Genomic DNA, 24,542 nt, shown 5'->3' with positions numbered 1-24,542 from the left:
GGGGGAATGGGGTCTTCCAGTGTGGAATCCAGAAGGGAACTGGGTTGCTTCCTGAAGCCCAGACCTCCTGTGCCCCACCCTGGCAAGGGCATGATAAGAGCAAAGTCAGGGTTAGGGTCACTCTCAGCCCCCACCCACCAAGGCTTGGATCTGAGGGCCTGAGGGGTTCCCCTGGCCCCAAAACCAACAACTGCACAACACAATCGGCAGTTGTTCAGTCCTGTTGCTCAGAGCTTTTGTTCAGTGCAGTTAAGTGCTGTTCCGTGCTGTTTTCAATGCTGTTGCACAATACACAGCCAAATGTAGTTCAGTGCTGTGGCTCAGTGCTATTGTATTGGGTTTCTTCAATAAAACACGGTTTTATTTCACTGTGATTGTGGACTTTTAAAAACTCACACAAGCCATTTATCTTTGCAGGGCAACAGAGGACTTGGTTTTTATGGAGAAAAGGGTGAAAAGGTAAAGGGAGCACAACGAAGGCCATTTTGAGATGTGTTGACTCAAGACACCATTTTTAATTTTATGAAGCCCCCTGTGGGAGTTGAGCGGGGGCAAGCATTGCAGACATCTTGGTTCGAGCCTAGCAGGCAGCAGAGTCCTCCATACCTGCATCCAGATCCCGATCTGATAGTTACCTTGTGCAGAAAGTCATCATGCCAAGATGAGGGCAGTGTCTCCAGGTCCCTGCCGTCGTGGCCCCCCACACGGCCACTAGTGAAAGGAGGATGCGGAGAATGTCACAAGGCTTTTGTGATTCCTGTGACACAGGATAGAGAGACACAAAATTAACACAGCTGTGTTGTTTGTGGAGTTTTACACCCTGCTTTCAATTTAAAATGGCTGTGTTGTTTGTCTAGTTTTACACCCTGCTTTCAATTTAAAATGGCTGTGTTGTTTGTCTAGTTTTACACCCTGCTTTCCATTTAACATGTGCGCTTTCGCTAAACAACATCCAGGGCGACATTGGCCAGCCAGGCCCCAACGGCATCCCGTCAGACACGACGCTCATCGGGCCCACAACAATCACGTACCACCCGGACCAATACAAGGTAACGGGCCACTGCACACCAGCCAGAGAGCAAGGGCCCCGGGAAAGACCCACCCAAACTGGCAGGTTGTGCAAGCAAACAGAAGAAGGCCCTCCGCAAACATTCCCAACACAGTTGCTGACTTACCCTGAAATGGCTTTACCCATTTCTCCTCTGCCACTGTGATGAATTCAGTTTTGTGCATGATTCCATTACAAAACTGGGTCAGCGGAGATCATTCCACCATCTTCCCAGAGCTCTGAAGATATCCGGGGACCCTATATGAAGGGCTCAGTGTCAGGCTGAAGCATACAATGACATGGCGTGGATGTGTTTATCTCTTCCTAACAGGATGTAGTCTCACCTTCTAAGTGTGCCTGCACAGTGTGGGTTGAAGCCTCAGCTGTGGTGGGATTGGCAGCCACGGTCCAGGTTATTAGTGACCGTTGGCAGAGTTGACCTGAGAGGCTGCAGGCAGGACCCTGTGCCATGTGAGGTCAGCGGTCCAGGCACAGAGGAGAAGCCAGGCAGGCTTACTTTGTGTGGAGACATTGGATTTCTTTCCCTTTTGGCCACCAGGGACGGGTTGTTCCCAGCCTGCCTGCAGGGGGCAGTCGTGAGCCATGGGAAACCAAGTCTTGCCTGGAGAGGAGAGGAATTGGGACCTTGTCCAAGAGGACAGTGCTTTCTGAAGCCCTTATGCCTGAGATTCCAATACGCCTCGAGTGCCTCTTTTCCTGTTTGAACAGAATGAGGATGGTTGCCAGGGCAGGGACCTCCCCGTGGCGTCCCCTCCTGGCTACTGGCCTGGAGATGGCCATACGGGCATCACTTGGGGGAGACAGAAGCAGCTGAGCAGATGAAAACAAGGCTTCAGTCACATCAAACATCGGCACACTTCCGTTTAGCCTCTGAAAGCCTGGAGAAGGAACATGGATGTTCTCCTTTAAATTTTGAAGCTGCAACACCTGAGTTATTGATTTAAACTTTTCAGTGGGTAGCATAAATGCCGACCCATGTTTAAAGACGGCCATTCTCCATGGGCATTTCTAACTGTTCATATTCTTTACAGGGTGAAAAGGGAAGTGACGGGGAGCCCGGGATCCAGGTAAGTCCTGCACCTGAGGTGTCTAGGTTGCTGGGTGCCTGTCAGAATGTGCTCTGCACCTCTCTCAGCCCCCGTGTTCTGGATTTCTTGATTTGTGTCCGTTTACACAAGAAAGTGTCACTTTCTCATCGCAAACGAGTTTTACAATGTCCCTTTTGCATACTGACTTGTCTGGTTTCCTGAGGTCAAAAATGGACAGACTGTGAGAGACCGGCTGGGGAGGGCTCACCTCTTGCCGGGGCCAACCGGCAGCAAACCAGGGTTCGCAGATTGGGGTTCCTGAAATAGGGGACAAGGACCAGGAAGAAAAAGAAGAGAGACAGACACACTGGGTCCGGGATGTCCGCAGTCCAGGTGTTACATTCATATGGTAATTCTCAGGTCATTTACATAGAATAGGGCCAGAAAGCAATAAGACAATAAAGCCATCGTCTGATGCAAGTCAAGGTACAGTTTGATTCCACTCTGGCTCCCAACAACCTCTGCCCTGGGCGAGGGGCTGCTCTGCCCCAGCTCATCCTGACTACCCAGGGACCTGGGCCTGTGGCCATCTTGCCACGCTGGGCAGTCTCTGCACGGGATGACCAGAGGAAGCCGAGCCGCAGAGGCCAAGCCACAGAGCCCGGAAAGGCTGCGGTGGCACCGACTGGCAGCCCCCAAACACGTCTTGTGATCTCTCTCCTAGGGCATCGCCTTGAAGGGCGAGGAAGGAGTCGTGGGCTTTCCAGGAGCGCGGGTGAGCTCCTGCACTTTCATTTGGTTTTGCTTGCCAAATAGACGTTTTGTTTTGACTGTAGCTTTTGAATGCACAGTGCAATTGAGCAGACAATGCAGAGGCCCCACCTTCCCCCCACCATCGCCCCATACCCACGCCATCCGTGGTGACCACACCACTCCCAGGGACGTTACTGCGTCTATCAGCACCCCCTGTTCTCACCCGGCAATGTGGGTTGACAGAGGCCACGCCTGCTCATGGCAGACAATGGAAGCTTCCAGAGAGCAGCTTAATTTCTGGATACCCACAAGTCCAGCAAGTCGTCCCTAGGCAGAGCACAATCTGAGTATCCCCTGCCAGGACTGCGCGCCCGGGCCTTCCTCAGGTTAAAGTATGTCCAGAGGAAGGGATGTGGGTCATGTGACCCCCCACTGGTCACTTCATGGCTCCACTCTTCCCCAGGGTGGTTTTGCTTCCTCGGGCCTTGTCCTTGGCTGCTGCACTGCTCTGCCCAGGAGGGGGGCTGGACTTGGGGTCCTGCCCCTGAGGTTGGGTCTACCTGCTCAGTGCTGGCCCTACAGAACTTTCAAAGCACAGAAGGTTGTGTTGGTGCCACAGTGCAACCCTTCTGGAATGTTCAGTGCATCTTTCGAGCTGCTCATTGCTTCTGCTTCCTGTTCAACCCAGGGTTTTCCCGGCCTCGATGGAGAAAAAGGATCTCAAGGACAGAAAGTAAGTTTGCGGCACAGGGGGCATGAGCTGTGAGGGCCTGAGACCTCTTCTGCAGGCCCTTATAAAAGTATTTTCCCAGCCAAAGCACTTTTCTGCCTTCGAGGTAGTATACATAGCCCCCACCCAGAGCCCCTCCAACCTGGGGGGCTCAGACGTCTGGGGGAAAGCATGTGAGGAGAGTCATTTGCTCAACCAGGAGTTAGGGAGACAAGCAAGACATCACAGATGACTCGCCATCGGCAGATCTGTGTGTCCACCCGGTAATGACCCCGTCCTCGCTGCCCTCCCCCTGCCCGCTGCCCTGCCCTGCTCCCAGACTTCCATCCTGCAATGTGGATTCGAATCAGAAACCCCAAGTTGTGCCAAGGAGCTATTGTGAACAGTAAAGTTAAGAGTGTGTTGAAGTGGAAGGAAAGAGTTCACACACACACGCACACACACACACACAGAGCTCATCAGTTCTAGGAAGGAATGGGAGGGTGTTTTGTGGACTTGGTTGTATTAAATTTTGTGACAAATGTAGATTGTTCCCCTCTTTTTCCAAGGGAGACAAATTTTAGCAATAGAAAAAGCTTTCCACAGCGTGAGGTACTTGTAAAAAGTGTTCACGGAGCTGGGAGCCAGGGACTCACACCGGTAGTCTGAGCTTCTCGGGAGGCTGAGACCTGAGGGTCATGGTTTGAAGTCAGCCCAGGCAAACAAATTGGAGAGATTCTCATTTTTTAATTAACCAGCAAAGTAACAAGGAGAGTTGTGGTTCAGGTAGTAAACCACCCACCAGCCTTGAGCAATAGGAAAAAGCGAAGGGTCAGCAACCAGCCATGACTTCAAGGTCCAGCGCTGGCACAAGATTTTAAAGAGTTTTCGTGGAGCTGTAGCCTTGAAGCAGACGTCAGGCTGGTGTGCACAGTGCAGGAAAGTCTGCCCTGTGGAGGCTCCTGGTAGTGCAGGGAGGCTCCATTCACCAGCCCAGTGGAGAACCATCCCCTGCCATGTGCACACACTGAAGGACGCTGGTGCTGGCTGGTGCTGGAGCCACCTGGCTGCAGACCCGATCTCTGATTTGGACCTTGCTGACTTCTGTCCTGTGCTGAATTCTGTCTCTTCCCCGCCCTCCCCCCGCCCTCCCCCCACACACACATACCTTGCAGGCTGAAGGATTCCTCTGAGCAAATAAGGCACCTGAGTTTGAGTCTACCTAACTCATGCCCTGAGGGCCACAGAGATGAGAAAGGGTCTGGAAAACCCAGAAGCATGTGCAGACAGCCTAGGACAGCAAAGAGCCTTTAAGCACTTGAGAACCAAACACTGTCCAAGAAGGATCTGGTCATAAATTCAGGGCCAGAAGCTTCTAGGTCTTCAGACTAGTGACTTTTAGTCTAGGCTGGGTTATTCTGAGTCTTTAGCACCCCCTGGTGTAAGAGAGTCTCAACAGAGAACATAGCCGTGTATAGCAGTGTATAGCTGTGGTGTGTGGTGTCCTGGTTTAGAGTCTGCACCAGCCATGGCCTTAACAAAAGGGGATGCATGTCCACAAAGTCTGGAATTTGCACAGCTTTGCACATCCAGGGCAGACTTCCTCCACAACTGTTCACCAGAATTTGTGGACAGGATTGGCCGTAGAGACACTTTGAATCAAAAAGAAAACTTGTGAATGAAGAGGCTTTCATAATTCTCCTCAGTGGCAACAGGAGTTTTTAAAAACCCATCTTGGAGGAAGGTTTGAGAAGATGGGTCCTTGGTAACACCTGGCCCTGCAGATCAGTGACAGAATCACAAGGGTGAGGAAGCTGAGCCCTGGAGAGACAGGAGGAGAAGCCAGCTCCTTCCTGAGGGAGTCCTCCCCAAGCCCCTCCAGCCACAGCCACCTGTGGGGAAAACTTGGGGACAGAAGCCCAGGTCACCAGCACTCTGGGGGTGAGGCCAGCAAATACTCTAGGCAACCCTTGGGGCCCAGGGGCCCAGGTTTTCCCAACAACAAACAAAATGATACTTTTTTTACAAATAGGAAGAACTGTGCTGACTGAAAGAGAATGAAACATAAGAGCAGGTGAACACCATATTGGGACTTTGCCTCCTGGTTCAAGGAAAACCATTGTTTGGATTTTTCTGTTTTTACTAACATGCCTTAGTTGTGGTATTTTCATACACGCGTATTATGTTCCTGATCAAGACACCCCCCCCCCCGCTTCCCACCTCTTTAAGCAACTTCAACAGGTTTCATTGTTGTGTTTTCACTCCCGCATATGAAGTGTCTTGCTCCCCCTCCTCCCTTCTCGCCTGGAACCCCTTCCTGGTATCCAGGTTCTTTCGTGTGCACCAACACTGTGGTGTGTCACAGGCGCCCACATTAATCTTTAGTCAGAATAACCCCATTATTGCTTCGTCAGAAAGCAATTTTCAAAAGACATTCTGGAATTTACCAGGCCTCTAAAGTGAGCGAAGAGAATGGCGGACATGGGGAAAATTGTGTATTTACAACGCTCTGTCATAATCTTGTAAATGAACCCAGAGCTTTTGGGCTGATTGGAGGACAGAGGATATGCAAGGTACAGCTGGACAGATTTTTCTTCATGTTTAAAAGAAATTTAAATTTGAGTGAAAATGGCCTAGTTCTCTCTCATAACTTTTAGATACTGGAACTGAGAGAGCATCTTTGTTTTTGTTGTTTAGCCTAAGCCTTTGCTAATGTATCTGTAAGTGAACGAGAACAGTATGGACAAAACCAGTTGATTGTTCATTTTCCTTGATGATTCAGTTTTAATTTGACCGTCTAAATATATGCCCCTCATAATTACTTATAAACTTGAAACTATGTCTTTCAAAGAGAAGATGTTCTGGAATCTGCAATCAGAGGAAAGTGAACAGTGGTCCTGAGGGTTTTCTGAGCTGTGGTTGCAGAAATAAGAGCAGTAGGGCCCTTTGTAAAGTTTGGTGTTCGATGAAAATAAAAACCCTGTGTCTTCTTGCAGGGAAGCAGAGGCCAGGATGGCTTCCAGGGCCCCGGTGGGCCCAGAGGACCCAAGGTGAGCCTCATTGTGTGTCTTTCTCTCTGCGGGACCTGCTCATCCCAGAGGAAAAGGAGCCAGGCAGTCCGCGATAGGCAAGCAGCTGGCACCTGGCACTGGGCAGATGAGACGGGAGCTCGGGGCCCCTGCACTCCTCCTGGCCTGATCTGCCGTGGGCCCCCGGGGGCTTCGTAGTCACGAGATGAAGAGGTGCCCCCAGTTCTCTCTTGCATGCCTGCACCAGTGTGCTGGCATGGAGGTGAAACCCCTTGGCTGCCGTCTGCAGGGAGAGTTAGGCCCACAGATCAGGAGCCAGTGGCAGCGGTGTGGGGGAGGAGAATTCCCTCTGGGGGTCCCCAGAGCAGACAGTGTCCCCTCGAGGTGCTGCCACTTCCCCTCACTGGGGGACTTGATGACTTGGCTGCACTGTGAGCCCTGAGCACACACCGCGCCCCCATGGCTGTTCTCACATTATCCCGCTCTTTTCCCAGGGAGAACAAGGGGAGCAGGGCCCCCCAGGACCACCCGCCTACTCACCCCACCCTTCCCTGGCAAAAGGTGAGTGCCTTGCCCTTGCCCTGGACACAGCCATGAGTCACACACGGGTCACCTCAGAGGGACACATCCCTGCCAGGCCACCCACACCTAACCCCAAGGCCAGCCTGGGCACAGCTTCGCGCTCAGGGAAGCTCCACATCCCCCGAGTTTGGAAGTGTGTGAGTGCCACACGACCACTGATCTGTCACTCCGTGGTGGAGCCCTGAAGTGGGGAGCAGAGTGGCCTCCAGCCGCCCAGCCCTGGGGGAGCTGAGGACTCTGCTCCTCATTCAACTTGACTGCCCACAAGCCCCTCCCTTGCCCCGCACCCCAGTGTCCCCATGTGCTCGCCCCCCACTCCCCTCCACCCAGCCCGCCCTGCACCACAGGCTGTGTCCCCTGTGGAGGAAGCCCCGTGCCCACAACACCCCTCCCATGTCCACGGGATCGGGAGCCCTGCCTGACCCTCCTGGACACAGACAGGGCTCCCACGAATGCGTCCTTCCTCAAATCCAAGCTGTTGTGAACTGCATTGCTAGTCTGTTGTTCTCCACAGACCCAGCATGTCAGGTGTTTGCTCTAAAGTATCTGGCCCTCCTCGGAACACACAGGTCTTTGAGGCCTTGAGAGCCTCTGTGTTGTTTTACGTTTCTGGGGAGCTTGCCTTGCTCCTTCCTGACTGTGAATACGATCTTGAAAACGGGGACCTTCCCCCCTCCCCGTGTTTTAAACACGCCTCCCAGTGTTCTGTGCAACTGCGGTCACCACAGTGACAGTCTCACTCCTGTGGTGTGATTTGTGCCCATTCTAGGTGCCAGAGGCGACCCAGGATTCCCAGGGGCTCATGGGGAGCCAGGATTCCGGGGCGAGCCAGGAGACCCCGGGCCCATGGGAGTTGCAGGGCCATCCATCGGAATTGAAGGTAAGGGGCTCATGTGAAGACAGACGCCCACCATGTGCAGGCCTCCCGCGTCTCAGAACCTGGCATGTGTGACTAGGGCAGAGAATGCCATGGCGGGGACCAGGCAGATGGCTGCCAGCTGACTGGCTCATCAACTTGTGCCAAATGCCAATCACAGTCCTGCCAGGCAGGCCACGGTGGGGAGGGCGGGCCTTCTACACAGGTGACAGGTGATAATGGGGTGGCCCAGGGACATGGTCCTTCAGATCCTGGTCCCCAACGTGGTCCCCAGAAACCAGTTAATACCAGGAGCTCACTCTGCTCTGATGATGCTGGGTTTCAGATGAGTGGAGAGGTCTGGTGGGCGAGATGGGACCCAAAGGCTTCGCTGGTGACCCAGGCCACCCTGCCCAGTACCCTGGCCCACCTGGAGCGGATGGCAGACCTGGGCTCCCAGGAGCCCCCGGGCCTGCAGGACTGCCTGGACCGGATGGTGAGTAAGGGTGCACAAGCGGGCACACGGGTGCGAGCAGGGGGTTTCTGCCACGTGATTCTGAGCCGACCTAGCAGGCCAGGCCTGAGATGGGCACAGTGGCATCCACACAGGAGCTGTGACACAGCTGATGCAGCACAGGCCTGTCCATGGCTTTTCCACATTCGATGGGGGGGGGGGGGTCTGGGTCTGGGAGGAGATGTGGGCCAGGCTCGCCATCCAGTGTTGGTGTGTCAGCCACGGTCCCCTCCTCTCGTAGGCCTCATGTGTCATACACATGGCAATCCACCCTCCCTGCCCGCACAGAGCCAAAGCCACAGGGCACAGGTGGGCAGGGTCAGTGACCAGAGACTCTGTGCCAGCTCTAAAAACAAGTGACAGCATCAGGCAGGCCAGGCGGCCACAGGACCATCAACAGACCCCATAGGCACATGCAAAGGGACCTGGTGTGTCCACCCAGGTGGTGGCCCAGGTAGCTATGTGCCATCCACAGGCACCGTCCACACGAGGATGTGTGCAGCCTGGATGAGGACGACGTTCCCCTGGGCATGTTCCATCCCCTGGGAGGCCAGGCCAGAAGGCACCACACTGACCTGCCTCGGCCATGCTTCTGTAGCCAGGCAACCTGGCGCTTCTGCTTCCTTCAAGTTCCCGGCCTCCCCTACCGCTGTCTATCCTGGCTTCTCACTTTCACAGAGTGAGACACATTTGCCTATGACTGGTGTCAGATTGATTTCAGTTGAATCTCAGATTCCACAGTTGCTGTTTTTGGCTGCTGCCGCTTAAGGAAGTAGACCTCTCCATCTGCTTTTCATTAGAAAAATCAGTCATTTCTGCTTCCACAGTGAAAAGTTAGCTTGGTTGGATTCTACTTTCCCAAGTTTCTTTGAACTGGAAAAACTACAGATTCCCACGTTCCTTGGGAAAGAAAGTTTTTAAGCCCAGCTATTGCCCTGCATTTTGAGTTTGTCCATTTGAGAAGTATTATCTTGGATTTTTCTATCTCGTTGGAAGTAATATTTGCTCATACAGCATCTGTGAGGATAGGTAGATTTCTACAAGCTACCCGTGCCCTGTACACAGTATCTGAGTCTCCCTTGTTCACAGCAGGACATGTGTTAAAAATAAAAGGCATAAACACACGCCACTCTGAGAGTAGCCTGCCTCAGCCATTCTGCCAGCACTGAATTCCATCTTACGAAACACATAAACACCATCTTGATTTCTAAATTTTGCTCAGTAAATCTGTGACTTATTGATTGGCCAAATTTTGTCACCTGCTAACAAAACTTCTCAACTACATTGTAGATTAATGAGGGGATTTACGAATAAATGGAAGAGCATCATTTAAAGTTTACCAACTGCCAATTTTCAAAGTATTAAAGTCTAGCTCTTAGTCAGACTGACTGATAGATTTTCTCCTGTGAGACATAGTTTCCAAATCGCTTCCTTTTTTAGATTTTTTTTTTTTTTTGGTGGGTCATGGGGCTTGAACCGGGCCTGGACGATGTCCCCTGAGCTCTTCAGCTCAGAGCTACCACCCTATCCTTGAACCAAGCCCCACTTCCTGTTTTCTAGAGGTCAATTGGAGATAAGAACCTCAGGTCCTTTTGTGCCAGGGTTGGCTTTGAACCTTAATCCTCAGATCTCAGCCTCCTGAATAGCTAGGATTACTGGCGTGAGCCACCACGACCTGCTCGCTTCCTTTTTTATTAACAATCCTTTTACACCCAGCACTCATGGCCTTATCCAAGCATTGGCATGGAGTTGTGGCTTAGAATCAGTGGTCTTGAGTCCCAGAGTTCATTTACCCCTGGAATGAAACTGTTGGGGTCATTAACTGCACTCCATCTGCTTTTGGTTATTAATGATTAAAAAAAGAAAGAACAATTTGTAGTGTCATGCACTTCCAGTAAAATCAAGGCTTGAAATCAATTTTCTTTCTGGGTGAAATGCTCCCCCATCTCCCCTTTTCCAGCTCAGCTGGCCGACTCAAGAATGGGCCACTCAGCACTGCTGGAATGTGCTGCTGGAGTGCCATGGCTGGCAGCCACTTCACAGGAATCACACTAAGGAAAGTAGAGGTGGTGCACCATGGCCAGACACAGTGGCTCATGCCTGTAACCCTCCCCAGAAGGAGAATCAGTCGGTATGAAGCCCGTTTTGGAAAAAAGTTTGTGAACTTCCCCCATCACAACAAATAAAATCTGGTCTGGTGCCAGAGCCAGCCGGCAGCAAGTCGGGATTCCTGATTTAGAGGGTGAGGACTAGGAAAGGAAAAGACAAGAAACAGATGGGGTCAGGAGGGCTACAGCCCAAGACTACAGCCTAAGGCTGGAAGCTTAAGACTGCAGCGCCCGTTTAGTTCTCATTCCGGTCTTATATACTCTCTTCAAAACAATCTGTCAGGTGTTACAGTGGTAATCAAGTCTCAGCAGAGAGTGATAAAAGAATCACACATTCCTACCTAATGGTAATCAAGTCTCAGCAGAAAGTGATTCCCAATACCGACGATACATGACGCCTTGACGCCATACATTTCTTTGTGTGGTTGTCTTACTCAGTGATGCAGATCCATGGGCCAGCCTGACCCTGCACTCAGCTCCCAACAGTCTGGTAGTATGCTCCTGTCAACCCAGCTATGCAGCAGCATGCACAGGCAGACTGAGGTCTCGACTGACCTGGGCGAAACTCATGACCCATACTAACGTGAAAGTGCTAGAAGGAAAATTCACCTAGCACCGTACCTGCCCAGCATGCTCAGGGCCCTACGTTCTAAACCACAGCACGGACGGAGATAAAAGAGACACCACTCTTCTGTGCGACTGTCTTGAAATTACAAATGAGTTGAATGAAAACAGGTGACCCTGGATGAGGGGCGGTCGCTGTGAGGACCCTGTGGCCGCTTGTGTCCTGGGCACACAGGCAGTGGGGGTGAGTGGTAGTGAGGACATGGGTGTGCAGTTGTCAGTATGTGTCCAGGTGAGAGTGCCAACATGTTGTAGTGTAGGTTGTTGAATTCCACACTGCTCATAAAGTCATGGAGGGCCACATAGAAGCTAGATAAAGCCACAGGCCGCTCCCAGGCATGCAGATCAGACCAGCTGTGTCTAGACAGACAGGTGGGGGGGGGCGCAGGGGTCTTCCTGTCCCTCAGAGCCCCACCCCCTTCCCTCCATGATGCCTGCGGCCCCTCTCCTTTCCCTTCCTTGACACCCCACTGCCCTGCTCTACAATTCTCTAAGGCTCCTTGGTTGCCCATCCTCCTCCCATCCTGCCCTCTGGAGGCCCCAGATCTGTGTGGCCTGTGGAGGCCCCAGTGCTGTGTGGCCTGTGCTCACTTGTCTCTGCTGAGCCCTGTGTGGAAAAACCTCCCCTCCACTCGTGCCTTATGCACTGCAATACATCCACACCCACGTTGTCTCTAGTCCACGCTACCCCAGCAGCACGTCAAGCTCTGTACATGTCATGAAACTGTGGGTCTCCACCCCCTGCCCTCACAACCCCGGGCCTCTGTGGGGACCTTGCACACCCCCACTGTGCCCATGGTGGGCTAAAACCTCTCCATAAAGGTTTCCTTTGGCCCTGAGATGAAAGCAAACCCAGGAGCCACCATGGTTCTTCTCCCAGCTACCCCCACCCTGCCCTCATGCCCTCAGTCAGGAGTCTCCTTAGTTCAGGGCCTTTTAGACATTTGACCTGAAACTTGCCCTTGGCTTGCTTGCTAATGGCTGGTTGCTCTGCCATTTAAACCAGGCCTCCAGTCTATGGTTTTACTCTTTCGTTGGAGATAGAGTTTCTCAAGACTTTCCTGCCCAGGCTGGCTTTGAATCGCAGTCCTCTGCCTCCTGAGTATCTAGGACTGTAGGCATGAGCCAGTCACCCAGCTCTTGTACACATTCTCATCCATCTCTTTCCCTCTGATCCCTGCCCAAAGTGAGCAATTCAGGCCTGGAGTTGTAGCTGCATTCGGAGCTGGGGCCAGCATACAACCCTGTGTGACATCCTCCAGAAGGAAGATCTTTCTTGCAAGTGGGCTTCTCCCCTGTGGCTGGCTTTCTCTCAGTGCTGGCCAGATTTGGAAAGTGGTCATTAGTTTGATTACTGTGTGCATTTAGTGTGTCTCCACGAGGGCATAGTTTCTGGTGGGGACATAGCCTGCCTGGCACGTGGCTGCACACATCATAGATTCTGGGTCCTGCTTGATGAATGAATGAATTCAGTATGTGGTCAGTCCAGGTTATGTGAAACAGTATTCCATACCTTGGATGAAAGTGCAGGCTCCCTCGGAACCGTCTGGCACTCCCATTCCGGTGACTTTTGCCTAGAAAGAAGTCTGTAAAACCCAATGTTTTTCTCTCTTGCTTCCCCCATCCTTGGGTACCAGGTGATACATGTGGGCACATCTGTTCTGGTTTGTCTGCAGAAGTTTGTGTTGGTTCTCTGGAGCTGTGCCCATGCTTGGTTTAACCCTTAGGAAAGTACACCGTCCTGTGCCTGCCACAAGATGGCACTTCTGGGCCCTTCCAGGAAAGCTGATGTCCTGGCTGGGGTAATGAGCTCAGCCTCTCTAGTGGTCCTGAAGAGTCCCAGTGCTGGTGGAGAAGAGGGCAGGGAGGGGATGGCTGTGGTCAAGGTTGACCTACATGGCACAAGGGATCCACATAGCTTACACTACATCTGTGTGTGCAAGTGTGCATCTGTGCACAGGGGCAGAAAGGGAGGGTGGAGACGGCCCTACCACCCATGGCACCCTGTCCAGAAAAATGGCAGACTGTGCAGCTGGGTCTTAGTTTTGGGTTATTTGTGGTGTGGTGGTAGTTTTTGGAGGGAAAGGTCTCTGTAAAAATGAGAAAAGTAATATTCTCTTAAAAATCCAAGGTGAAAACTAAAACCTTCTCGGACTCTCTCCCCAGAAGACTTGTGACTTCACCTCTGCACTCAGTATAGAATCGGTGAATTCGCAGGCTGACATTTTTGCCCACCCTAGAGCTGTGACCACAGAGCCATCCACAATTCTGTCATCACAGTCTTGGTCCGGGTCTTTAGGGGTATCTTGGTGGGGCCCACTACCTGCTGGCTTGGGGGGCGATCTCATTGGGTGTGAAGGTTGAGGGTCCTGTCTGGTCCTCTCTCGTTAGGTTTCCTGTTTGGCCTTAAAGGATCAGGAGGAAGAATGGGCCGCCCTGGGCCTTCTGGATTCCCGGGGACTCGAGGGCAGAAAGGATGGAAAGGTAAGGGATGCCAGGAGAAGGGAAGGACTCCCCACCTGGCCCAGAGCCCCCCCCTCACCGCTCCCTCACCCTGCAAAGGGCTCATGTATTTGCTCGAACCTTGTAGGGTCAGCATTTCCAATCCCAAGTCCACTGTGCTCCCAACCTCCAAGGTGACAGCACAAGTGGAAAATTCCATGTGAGCTCACGGAGCTCACGTGACAGAACGCAGTGCGTCCTGGCACTGAAGCCCACCACGGAAGGGGGAGGCCCTCAAGGGCCTGACCACAAGCCCCACTGTTCTCCAGGAGCTTCATGGTTCTTCCCTCCAGAGGGGACTGTGGGCACAGTCTCAGCCATGCATGGCCACATGGTCACCTTCCCCTACCACCTCCCGCCCCTGTCTCCACTAACAAGCACGCCCTCCCCACTGCAGGTGACTCTGGAGACTGCAAGTGTGCAGATGACTTTGCTGGGGGCCTCCCCGGACGGCAAGGACCCCCAGGCGTTCCAGGCATTCAGGGCGAGCCGGGGAGGAAAGGCGAGCAAGGCGACGCTGGTCACCACGGCCTCCCTGGATTCCCGGGGTTCAAGGTGAGCCACGGTGCTCTCTGCGGCTAACCACACTCCAGATCTGCACAGCCGCCCCCCTCGGGCTCTTTCATAACTTCTCCCAGTGGCACTGCGGAATGGTGGAGCCCCTGTGAAAGACAGCCCCTCACCCCCTCAGCGCGTGAGGCATGGGGTCATCTCCCCAAGACCCGAGATGGCCGCTACCAGGTGTACACGGAGTCCTCACAACAGTGATGATGTACGGTCTATGAAAGTAGCAAAGCACAGGAGTTTATGCTTTTAAGCAGTGAGCTCCCTCATGTGTAAACTGTATCTTGTAGAAAGTCCTGCTTTAGACCAGGCACCAGCACCTAACCACTCAGGAGGCTGAGACCTGAGGATTGAGGTTCAAGGCAACCTGGTTAGAAAGTCAGATTCCTATATCCAAAAATCCAGAAGTAGAGCTGTGGCTCAAGTGGTAAAATGCTGGTAAAATTCTACCCCTGAGCAAAATAAAAACTCAAGGACAGGGCTACAGGCCCAGAGTTCAAACCCCAGAACCCTCACAAAAAAATAAAAATAACCTTTAAAGTCTCGCTTTATTTTGAATAGAGAGCTTGTTACTCAATCACTTAATGAGCAATCTTCAATTCAGTAAAAGCCAACTTAGCAACTTAGCACACGCTCTTATCCCAAGGAAGGTTACGAAAGGATAAGAAAGGTGCACTTGGGCTGGGCGTGGTGGCTCACACCTGTAATCCTAGCTACTCAGGAGGCTGAGAGCCGAGAATCAAGGTTCAAAACCAGCCCAGGCACTAAAGACTCTTATCTCCAGTTAACCACTAGAAAACCGGAAGTGGGCTTGGCTCCAGGGTAGGGTGGTAGCCTCGAGCTGAAGAGCTCAGGGACAGCACCCAAGCCCAGAGTTCAAGCCTCACGACTGGCAAGAGAAAAAAAAAAAAAAGACAGAAGAAAGGAAGGTGCACTTCATGAGACTGTGAAGAACCATTGTCTTATTTTTAATGTATTTTTGAAGTTGCAGGAGTTGTACCAGGGGCTAGAAGGTGATGGTGCAGAGCTTCTCAGCCAGCGCCATCCCCTCCAGTGTTGTTTGTGCTTAGTGTTTGCAGTCATGGAGGCTGGCACCTCTGAGTGCCACCTCTGTGTGGAACCCTGCCTGAGTACAGCGAGAATGTTAACCTTGCCTGCAAAAAAACACAGTCCCTGTGGGATTCTCCACAAGAGTGGAATGCACAACCACTTGTAATGTTCCATTTAATTAAGTGAGGACTCGGAGCTCACTCCCATATTCTTGTAAATGGCCTCAACCAAGAGAGGGGCCAAACTGAACCCACAACCTCCACCTTCTCAATTCTGCCCATTGAGAGGGCTGTCCTAGACCGTTACAGAGGGTGCTGGGACAAGCTGTTCCTGAAAGCTTGCTTTCTCTCAGCCTTCACCTCACTGTGTAAAAGAGAGTCGTGGTTCTTGAGAGTAAAGGACCTCGGATTTTTATCCTTTGTCATTGGAATCAAATGTGGATGACTGAGCTGGGGCTCTAAAGGAGTGCTGTGAAGACGTCGGGACTTTAAGTTTTAGGCCAGAGCTTCTCAAGACGTTGGGTCTAAGAATCAGCAGGGGCTGCCCACTATTAATCCCGCCGCGAATTAGGGAAGTGCTGGGTTTCACCATCCAGCACGTGGCCCGGATGACGGCCCTCGCCCCCCATCGTGTGAGCCAAAGAGCACCCTCTCCCCAGATGTCCGCAGCCACCTGGAGGAGGTGGGACATGTGTGTGCGTGTTCTCGCAGGGATCCCCCGGTGTGGCTGGACCGCCTGGCCCCAAGGGAGTCAAAGGAGACTCGAGGACTGTCACCACCAAAGGTCAGCTCACTGGCCAGCCCTTCTCTGACGTCCCAGCTAACTGTGTGTCCTCTGGGTAGGACTTGATGTGCAAACTCTTCTGTAGGTGAGAGGGGACAGCCAGGAGTCCCCGGGGTGCACGGCATGAAGGGTGACGACGGTGTCTCTGGACGTGACGGGCTTGATGGATTTCCCGGCCTCCCGGGCCCCCCTGTGAGTTGCCGCTAGAGATGGGGGGGTTTGGCCCTCATGTCCCCGAGAGTTAACAGAGGTCCCTGTGGTGTATTCTGTTTCCACTTCAGGAAACAGTGTTCTAAAGTGTGTGTGATTTCTACCGCAGCCCTGGGACATAGAAGTCCCGCTGGGACCTGCCCCCCACATTGGAGAGGCTAAACATGATCACTGTGTCCTCTGACTGGGGTCCCATGGGCAGAAAACAGCTCAGTGCAGTGACCTTCCTGCTGTGCCTTCAAGGGTGTGAAGGGGACAGCTGTGTCCCAGGCAGTGACAGTGACATCCTAGCTGCCGATGTAGCCCCCTGGCCACCCCATGGCTTTGCAGGGCCTGGGGCCAGCCAGGCCACTCACCCCTTCCCTCCTCTCCGGGGATGCCCCGCCTACAGCTGCCTTGTGATCACAGGACCAGCTGCTGATGGCGCCCCCAGCCCCTCTTCTCTTTCTGGTCCAGTGGTCTGCACTGCTCAGGAGTGCACGGCTCTTTCTTGCCCACCCGAGTCAGCTTCCTCTCCTCGGGTAGCGTCCACCCAGTGAGCAGTAGACATACCATAAGCACACATCCTGCTCCCTCCTCCCCGCCTGTGCCTCACGTGCGGGTGCAGAGCTCTTCCTGCGTGGGAATTCTGCTAATGCAGGCGCTGGTGGCTGGGAGGGAGAAGCAAACTCCACCGAGATACTGGACCTCCACCGCATCCCCTTAAGGACGCATCATGAGACCCAGCTTTTACCCTTGACAAGTCACTGCAGGGTGCTGGGCCCCTCGGCCCCAGATCCCGAGTAGCAGGGGTGTGGAGGGGAGTGCTGACTGCGTCCGCTGTTAAAGTAATGCGGGTTTTCTCGCAGGGTGATGGCATCCAGGGCCCCCCTGGGGACTCTGGCTACCCAGGCATACCCGGAGCCAAGGGCTTCCCAGGAGAAGTGGGCCCCCCAGGACTGGGCTTACCAGGCCCGAAGGGCGAGCGTGGTTTCCCAGGAGATGCTGGGCTGCCCGGACCCCCAGGCTTCCAGGGTCCTCCGGGACCCCCAGGCACCCCAGGACCAATAGGTATGAGTCTTCCTTCATCTGGGCCACTGGCAGCACCTCCTTCTGCATCCTGTCCCTCTCTGCTCGCATGCATGAGGACCCGGGGACCCAGACAGGCTGACATGCCCGCGTGTCTGTTCTCAGCTCAGCTCACAGAACCATTCTGCACATCTGCTCTTCTCTGCTGTTTGCCATCCTGGGCACTGGGCTCTGATACGGGGACACACACACACTTGTAAGTCAGTGACTTGGAATGGTGTCTGAAATTGTGTCTCCCCCAGATTGTGACACTGGTGTGAAAAGGCCCATTGGAGGTGACGGACAAGACGTTGTTCATCCAGGTACAGTGACTAATTGCTTCTGGCTGATGCAATCCATGACCCCTTCCCCAGTGCCATCAAGTTCACGTGGCATGCCCACGTGAAGCAGTCATGTGCGGAAGACACGGCGCTGGCACCCTGTGGAGCAGAGGACAGCAGTGTCGTTGGGCTGCACGCACGGCAGTCTGTGCCTGTGGTCACTCCCAGCGCTCAACAGATGCCCTCATACCCGAGACCCGCTCTCGTGCCCATCACCTGCACCGGTGTGAGGACACCGGGAAAGCATGCTGTGTACACCAGACACGTGCCAGAAGAGCCGAGCGTGGTGGCTCATGCCTGAAATCTTAGCAGTTGGGAGTCTAAGGAAGGGGGATCTCTGGCTACCTAGCCATACCCCCAAATTAATTAATTAATTAAAGGTGGGAGAGAAGGCAGACGGAAAGATTCTAGTCCGGCCAAGAATGACTCTAGGGAGAACAAAGTATCTGGTGGCTCCTGCCAAATCTTCATGCAGGAAGCTGCCAAGGCAAGCCTGGCACAGTAGACTTGGAGGTGGAAGAGGGAATCCGAGAGACAGGCAGAGAAAAGACACACAGAAAACACCAGGCCTTATTTGGGAAGAGAAAGGCAAAGAGTGAGCCCCGCCCACGAAGGCTCTGAAGAGGTGGAGTTCGGGGGGGGGGACTGACATCGGCAGCCTCTGTGGTGGTCAGAGGAGGCCAGGACTGAGCTGTGGGCAGAGCTCAGGAAGGGCGCCCAGAAGGACTACGTGGGTGGGCACAGGCCTCGGCGGACAGCCGACTGCAGAAGGGCCAGGCCCGGGCCAGGCAAGCATGGCGCATGCACAGGACTTCCCGGTGGGCTGGGCTCCTTTCTCTGTGCGGTCGTGGCCTCGCCGCCCTGTCTCCCTGAGGTTGGAGGCAGAGAATGGAAGCCAGGATCCTGGAAACATGTGTGCTCCGTGCCAGGCAGGTGGAGGACCAGCAGGGCTGCAGAGAGCAGCTCTCAGGAGACAGGCAGGGCCCAGCCACCACGGCTAGCCGTCCTGTGGAGCCAGGATAGAGTGTAGAGAGGATAGCCGGGGTAGAGAGTGTAGAGGGAGGAGCACTCAGGGAGGATACCCTGGTGTCACCTGACACTGGGTGGCCTGGCAGAGGAGCAAGGAGGGCCTAGGAGACACTGGCTGAGCAAGGCGTTGAGACCACAGGCCAGATCTCACTTTAGCAGGAACGAGGGTGCCAGCCCTTGGAAGGGAGGGGCCTAAGAGCCCGAGACCTTGACTCTACAGCCATTCTGAGCGGTGGGCAGTGGGCAGCTGATAACAAGTGGGGTGAAGGTGGCCAGAGGGAAGCCGAGGCGTTCAAGGGCTCCGCAAGGCCCTGTGGCCAGGACTCTGCTAGCCTGGCTGCTCTTTCCAGAGCATTCTGTATGTAAAGCATAGCCTGGATTCAACAGATCTCCTTGGTCTCCATAGCACTGTCAGAGTGGCTGACAAATGACTGCACGAAGAACAACAGACAGGGACAGAGACATAGCCAGATCCCTTCCACCGGTACCCTAAGGCCCCAGAGGCCCAGACCCTGACAGACTGGGTGCGTAGGCCCCACTCCCAGGCAGGCAGACAGACAGACAGACAAAAGCAGGCTAAAAGCCAGGTGCGGTGGCTCACACCTGTCATCCTAGCTACTCAGGAGGCTGAGATCTGAGGATCAAGGTTCAAAGCCAGCCTGGGCACTAAAGAATCTGAGACCCTTATCTCCAATTAACCTCTAGAAAATGAGAAATGGGGCTTGGCTCAAGGGTAGGACAGTAGCCTCAAGCTGAAGAGCAAAAGCTCAGGGACAGTGCCCTCTCCTCCCCCCCCCCCAAAAAGGCTAATAAAGGCAGTGCCACAGACAGAAAGGCAGTATCACAGGCCAGCCAGGGGCCCCACAGTGCTGCTGAAATGTCACAGCCCTGGGCCTCGGCATCCAGCAGTGTGTGCAGCCCCAGGTCAACTCCAAACTGCGCGGAGCAGCCGTCAGGTAGTTAGATCAGAAAACCTCTGACCCAGAGGGCCCACGTGCCATCCCACCGCGGACAGGCGGCCTGGATGGAAGGAGCTCACGCTAATTCGTGTGCCCTGAGCCACCCGCCCTCCTCCAGGGAGCCAGGTACTCGTCAGAACACTTCCTAATGGTATTGCCAAACTTAACTTGAAGTGTGTGCTAGTATTACGTACATTCCACATTACTGTTCCAGTTCGATTAACGAATGAAATTCAACTTAATTACCTCAGAGCCAAATTAGTTGGTCTGATCATCGCTCAGTCACGTGTCACCCCGCTGCTTTTGACTTTAACACGGTACCTCAGTTTACCCCTCCCTGCCTTCTCCCCCAGATTGCATTGGAGGGCCCAAGGGATTGCCCGGCCAGCAAGGACCGCCAGGCCCTGCAGGTAACTACAGAACATGCACAGCCCGCGTACCCCAACCCCAGACTTGTGTGTCCCCTCTGCCCTACCTGTGTGCCTGCCCGCCCCACGCATGGTGACATCCCACCATCCCTGCCCCTTGCTGCCACCCAAGCTCACGTCTCCCAGATCAAATACTGTAGAAAAATGGTGTACACATGGGCGTGTTGCTGAGCCCCAGGTTCAAAGAGGAATTCCTGCCACGGAGACCATTGACCCAGTGCCCAGTGGGCACAGAGAAGCAGGCCATGCCAACAGCAGCCATGCTGCCATCCCAGCTTTGTCACAGATCTCACGGGAGGGGGACAGGGACAGGAGGGCTGTCCCCTTGTCCTCACAGAACCTAATGTGGTCTGGGGCTCGCCTGTTTGTACAGGAGTCAAAGGCCTCCAAGGGATACCAGGATTCCCCGGAGCTGATGGGGCCCCAGGACTCAAGGGCTTCCCTGGAGAGCCAGGTCGTGAAGGCTTCCCCGGACCCCCAGGTGAGTCAGCCGGCCCTGGGAAGGGCGTATGTGTGTGAGCAGGGCAGCCTCTGGGGTCGGCAAGCTGTTCTCAACAGACACTTGATGCTGACTCTTGTCCTTGTGGGGAGATAAAACTCCCCGTCGTTGCTAACGCCTGGATTTCTGAGAGTGTAGCCGCTGCTCTAGCAATAAATGGGTGCTGAAGAATGGGTGCTGTCCTCTGTGGATAGGAAGTGCTCAGGTCTTGAACGGCACTGGAGCACATGCTACTTCCGTCATCATCAGCCAAAGACCATACAACGCCACCCCAAAGACCACAGAGTGTGTTTCACATACTGGACCTGCATTCACACGAACATAGATGCTCACTGCTCCCAGTGCTATGGCAAAAGCCATAGCTCTTCATAAGAGCTGTGTACGGATCACACCTCAGAAACTCTGGGGGCCTCCGCCAGAGGCCTTCACCACACCCTGGCCCCCTGGCCTTTTCCCAGCACAGTTTGCCGTGTGGTGATGAGATCTTATGGCTAAGGGAACCTCTCTGTTTCCTTTCAGGATTCATGGGACCCCGAGGGTCCAAAGGTGCTGCGGGCCTCCCAGGACCTGATGGCCTCCCCGGCCCCGTCGGCCTGCCGGGGCCAGCTGGGCCACCCGGGGACAGGGGCCTGCCGGGAGACGTGCTGGGAGCCCAGACCGGGCCTCGAGGCGATGCCGGACTGCCAGGACACCCTGGGCTGAAAGGCCTTCCGGGAGACATAGGCCCACCCGGATTCAGAGGTGAGACACCGGCAGGCTGTCCCTGTCACACTGGCTGCAGGGTGACCCCTGCATCCTGCAGGCGCTGTGCCCAGAGCTGAGCAGCCGTGGGGAGGCAGTGGGCACTGCCTGGCACAGGAGATGGGGAGGCAGGTCTGGTCTTCAGTGCACTGAACAGGGTGGCGGGAGCAGCAGTGCAGGGTGGATGGTTTTTATTTTTCAGATGCTTTTTGGTTTCAGGCTTTAAAAAAAAAAAAAAACTACCCGTGGACACTGTCCTTGGGCTTTCTCAAGGCTAGCTCTCTACCACTTGAGACACAGCACCCCTTGCGGCTTTCTTTGTGTACATGGTACCATGGAATTGAACCCAGGGTTTTCTGCATGCTTGGCGAGCACTCTACCACTAGGCCACACTCCTATCCCGTGTTTCAGGCTTTCTGAGGTGTCTCCCTGTGCAGCCATAGCTGGCCTCTGAAGAGCTTCCTTTTTCCTGCCTCAGCTTCCCAGGGCTGAGGCTGCAAAGTGAGCCACCACAGTGAGCCAGCTGGTGCTTTTTTGTTTTGAATGTCTTAGGAAACACAAGGTTCTCCATGTTGGTTTAACACAGCGAGAGATAGACACGGTGCTGGATGGTGCGGTCATGCAGCCCCCACACCAGGTGCCGGAGCTGGTGGAAGCTGGTGTGTGGTGTGGGTGGTGCTCGCTCCTTTTCAGCGATTATTCTAAAGATGAAATAGCTTCAAAGAAATACTTGGGGGTAACGCCCAGAGGAGCAAAGAACGCCACTCCTGACTTCCCCGCAGCCCAGGACGTAGCAGAAGTCAGTGCAGACGGACATGCTCGAAAGCCTGTCCCATCCACCCAAGGCAGGAAGCCCCACCCCCGTCCCACAGCACGGCCTGGCACCTGCTGCCTGGCATGCTTCCATCTCTCAGGCCACCATCTCATCTGGGTTCTGGCACTAACTTGTGTCCCCAACCGCTGTTCTTATGAGAAGTGTTGTGGAAGGCCCCCTCAAAACTGCTGAGCCCACATGCCAGCCCACTCCCCACACTGGAGAGGCCTTCACGCCCAAGCAATCCCCTTCAGCCATGCGCTATAAGGACACGGTGAGCAGCCTCATTTCCTCCCAGGTTATCACAGCCAGGCAGCCCAGACTCAGGCACCTGACTGGGGCCCTCCTGTGTCCTTCCGCTGCCCCTCACCCCTGGAGGGATGGTTAGGACTCAGGAAGAAAGTGCACAGAGGAGGCCCTGCCACGCTGGCCCCTTCGCTGTACACACTGGACTGCAACTAGAAGACAGGAAGAAAGAGGAAATGTGCAGAGCTAGGGAGGGCCAGAGAATGAATGTTAAAAGAGACAGAGAGGCAGCGAGACAGAAAAGTTAGTAGAAGAAACTGTTCGCAGTATGAGTGTGTGCAAACCTGAGAGGAAGGAATTAGCGCATGCACACACAGGGGCCCAGGCCACATGCACACCAAATTATGAGATTTGTGTGCCGATGTTCATACGCTGTGTCGTAGAAAAGAAACCCCGGGCGGCAACTTGAAATAGATGCCAAGAAATATCACCAGTCAGGATCACTCGAGCTCCTCCTTACGAGGGCCAGATGCCAGAGCCCATGAGGACAGCAGGCAGCCCTGCAAAAGACAGCACCAGTAAGAATAGACACTTTGCCGAAAAGCAAACGCTGGGAGGAAGAAACACTGCTCATCATCCACCACGTGCCGACCCCCACAGCTCGGCGCTGGGTCCCCGTCTCCCCACTCCACCCTCGCCAGGACTCTGGCTGTGCCCAGGGAGGGAGCTCGTGCCAGAAGCACTGGTACATGAGGGCCTGGTCATTTGCAATGCAGAGCGGCATGCGTGAGAGCTGCCACGTGATCATGGTGGCTTCTTCACACGGCCATGTATCTGCACACCGCACGAAGAATGATGAGGAGAAATTGTGGTGTTGTCAAGACTCTGAGTCTGGATGTCCTGGTCTGTTAAGGAGGATGGAAATGTGGCAGGAGGCCGGGTGATGGCATGAGACTCTGTGACTTGATTCACTGCGCTTCCCTGCATCGTCCAGATTCCCAGTAATCCTGAACTAGGTCCCGCGTTACACACACGGTGGGAAGGGGGACGCGTTGTCCCTGTGAGGCGAGGAGAGAGCTGGCCTCACGGTTCTTCTCTGATTCCTGCAGGAAGTCAAGGGATGCCAGGAATGCCAGGGCTCAAGGGCCAGCTGGGCTTTCCCGGGCCTTTGGGTCAGCCAGGACTGCCGGGACCTCCTGGACAGCACGGATTCCCAGGAGCCCCTGGGCAAGGAGGGCCCTTGGGGCTGCCAGGCGCCCCGGGTCTTGGAGGTAAGAGTCAGCCCCCCGGCGGGGAAGGATCCTCAGCAGTACTAAGCCTGCAGGGGACCTGCCCTGCCCCGCAAAGGAGGCTCCCCACCTGCATTCCCTGGAACTGTGAGGGGTGCCGACAACAGGACACACGTGCACCGAAGAGAACTTAACTGGTTCTCCTGGCACCTGTTGTACATATTAGGTATCCAGATATAATGTCACCCGAGAATGGTTTTTAAAAAGCCAAAACAACTCCCACTATGAAAGTTCAAAACCAGCGGTCTGCTTTGAAGGGGAAACATCAAACGGAGCAAGATGGCAGACGAGGCCTGGAGCCACCCGGCAGCAGGGTGACAGCCGGTGCCAGGGGCATCTTGCTCTCCCAGCCGGTTCACGGCTTCTGCATCTCATGCGCTGATAAATGTTGCCTCGCTTTAGCTTTGCTCTGCCTGAGACAAAGCCTCACTGATTGCTAAGCTCGTTTTTATTTTCCAGTCCCGGGCTTGAACTCAGGGTCTGAGCACTGTCCTTGGACTTTCTCAAGGCCAGAGCTCTATCTCTTGAGCCTCAGCACCACTTCCGGCTTTTTTCTGTTTGTGGCAACGAGGAATCAAACCCAGGTCTTCATGCATGCTAGGCAAACACTCTACCACTAGGCCACACTCCCAGCCCTGTAGGCTGGTTTTGAACTCTGGGCTCAAGTGATCTTCCTGCCTTACCCTCCGGTGTGCTAGGACTCATCCACCAAAACATGACAGAGAGTGCTGGCCCCGCAAGGACATTTTTTCATACAAGTTTGTCTGC

At 54.2% G+C, this 24,542-nt stretch overlaps 1 protein-coding gene across 1 annotated transcript in view; it reads left to right on the top strand.

Moving 5' to 3' along the window:
- Nucleotides 1–24,542, top strand: part of Col4a2 (collagen type IV alpha 2 chain) — a 131,278-nt gene that overhangs the window by 90,132 nt on the left and 16,604 nt on the right. The window contains exons 12-30 of the mRNA XM_090341884.1: nucleotides 418–459; nucleotides 957–1,049; nucleotides 2,101–2,136; nucleotides 2,822–2,872; nucleotides 3,539–3,583; nucleotides 6,556–6,609; nucleotides 7,083–7,149; nucleotides 7,940–8,050; nucleotides 8,373–8,522; nucleotides 13,664–13,756; nucleotides 14,172–14,329; nucleotides 16,099–16,171; nucleotides 16,257–16,363; nucleotides 17,230–17,431; nucleotides 17,692–17,751; nucleotides 20,111–20,167; nucleotides 20,559–20,666; nucleotides 21,204–21,425; nucleotides 23,595–23,756. Coding sequence (XP_090198010.1) covers nucleotides 418–459; nucleotides 957–1,049; nucleotides 2,101–2,136; nucleotides 2,822–2,872; nucleotides 3,539–3,583; nucleotides 6,556–6,609; nucleotides 7,083–7,149; nucleotides 7,940–8,050; nucleotides 8,373–8,522; nucleotides 13,664–13,756; nucleotides 14,172–14,329; nucleotides 16,099–16,171; nucleotides 16,257–16,363; nucleotides 17,230–17,431; nucleotides 17,692–17,751; nucleotides 20,111–20,167; nucleotides 20,559–20,666; nucleotides 21,204–21,425; nucleotides 23,595–23,756 — 1,891 coding nt within the window. The remainder of the gene's footprint in view (nucleotides 1–417; nucleotides 460–956; nucleotides 1,050–2,100; nucleotides 2,137–2,821; nucleotides 2,873–3,538; nucleotides 3,584–6,555; nucleotides 6,610–7,082; nucleotides 7,150–7,939; nucleotides 8,051–8,372; nucleotides 8,523–13,663; nucleotides 13,757–14,171; nucleotides 14,330–16,098; nucleotides 16,172–16,256; nucleotides 16,364–17,229; nucleotides 17,432–17,691; nucleotides 17,752–20,110; nucleotides 20,168–20,558; nucleotides 20,667–21,203; nucleotides 21,426–23,594; nucleotides 23,757–24,542) is intronic.

Source organism: Megascapheus bottae, chromosome 11 (assembly GCF_031878675.1).
Source record: "Megascapheus bottae isolate mThoBot1 chromosome 11, mThoBot2.hap1, whole genome shotgun sequence".
In the NCBI taxonomy this organism is placed as follows: domain Eukaryota; kingdom Metazoa; phylum Chordata; class Mammalia; order Rodentia; family Geomyidae; genus Megascapheus; species Megascapheus bottae.
This window is presented reverse-complemented; position numbering and strand designations above follow the sequence as displayed.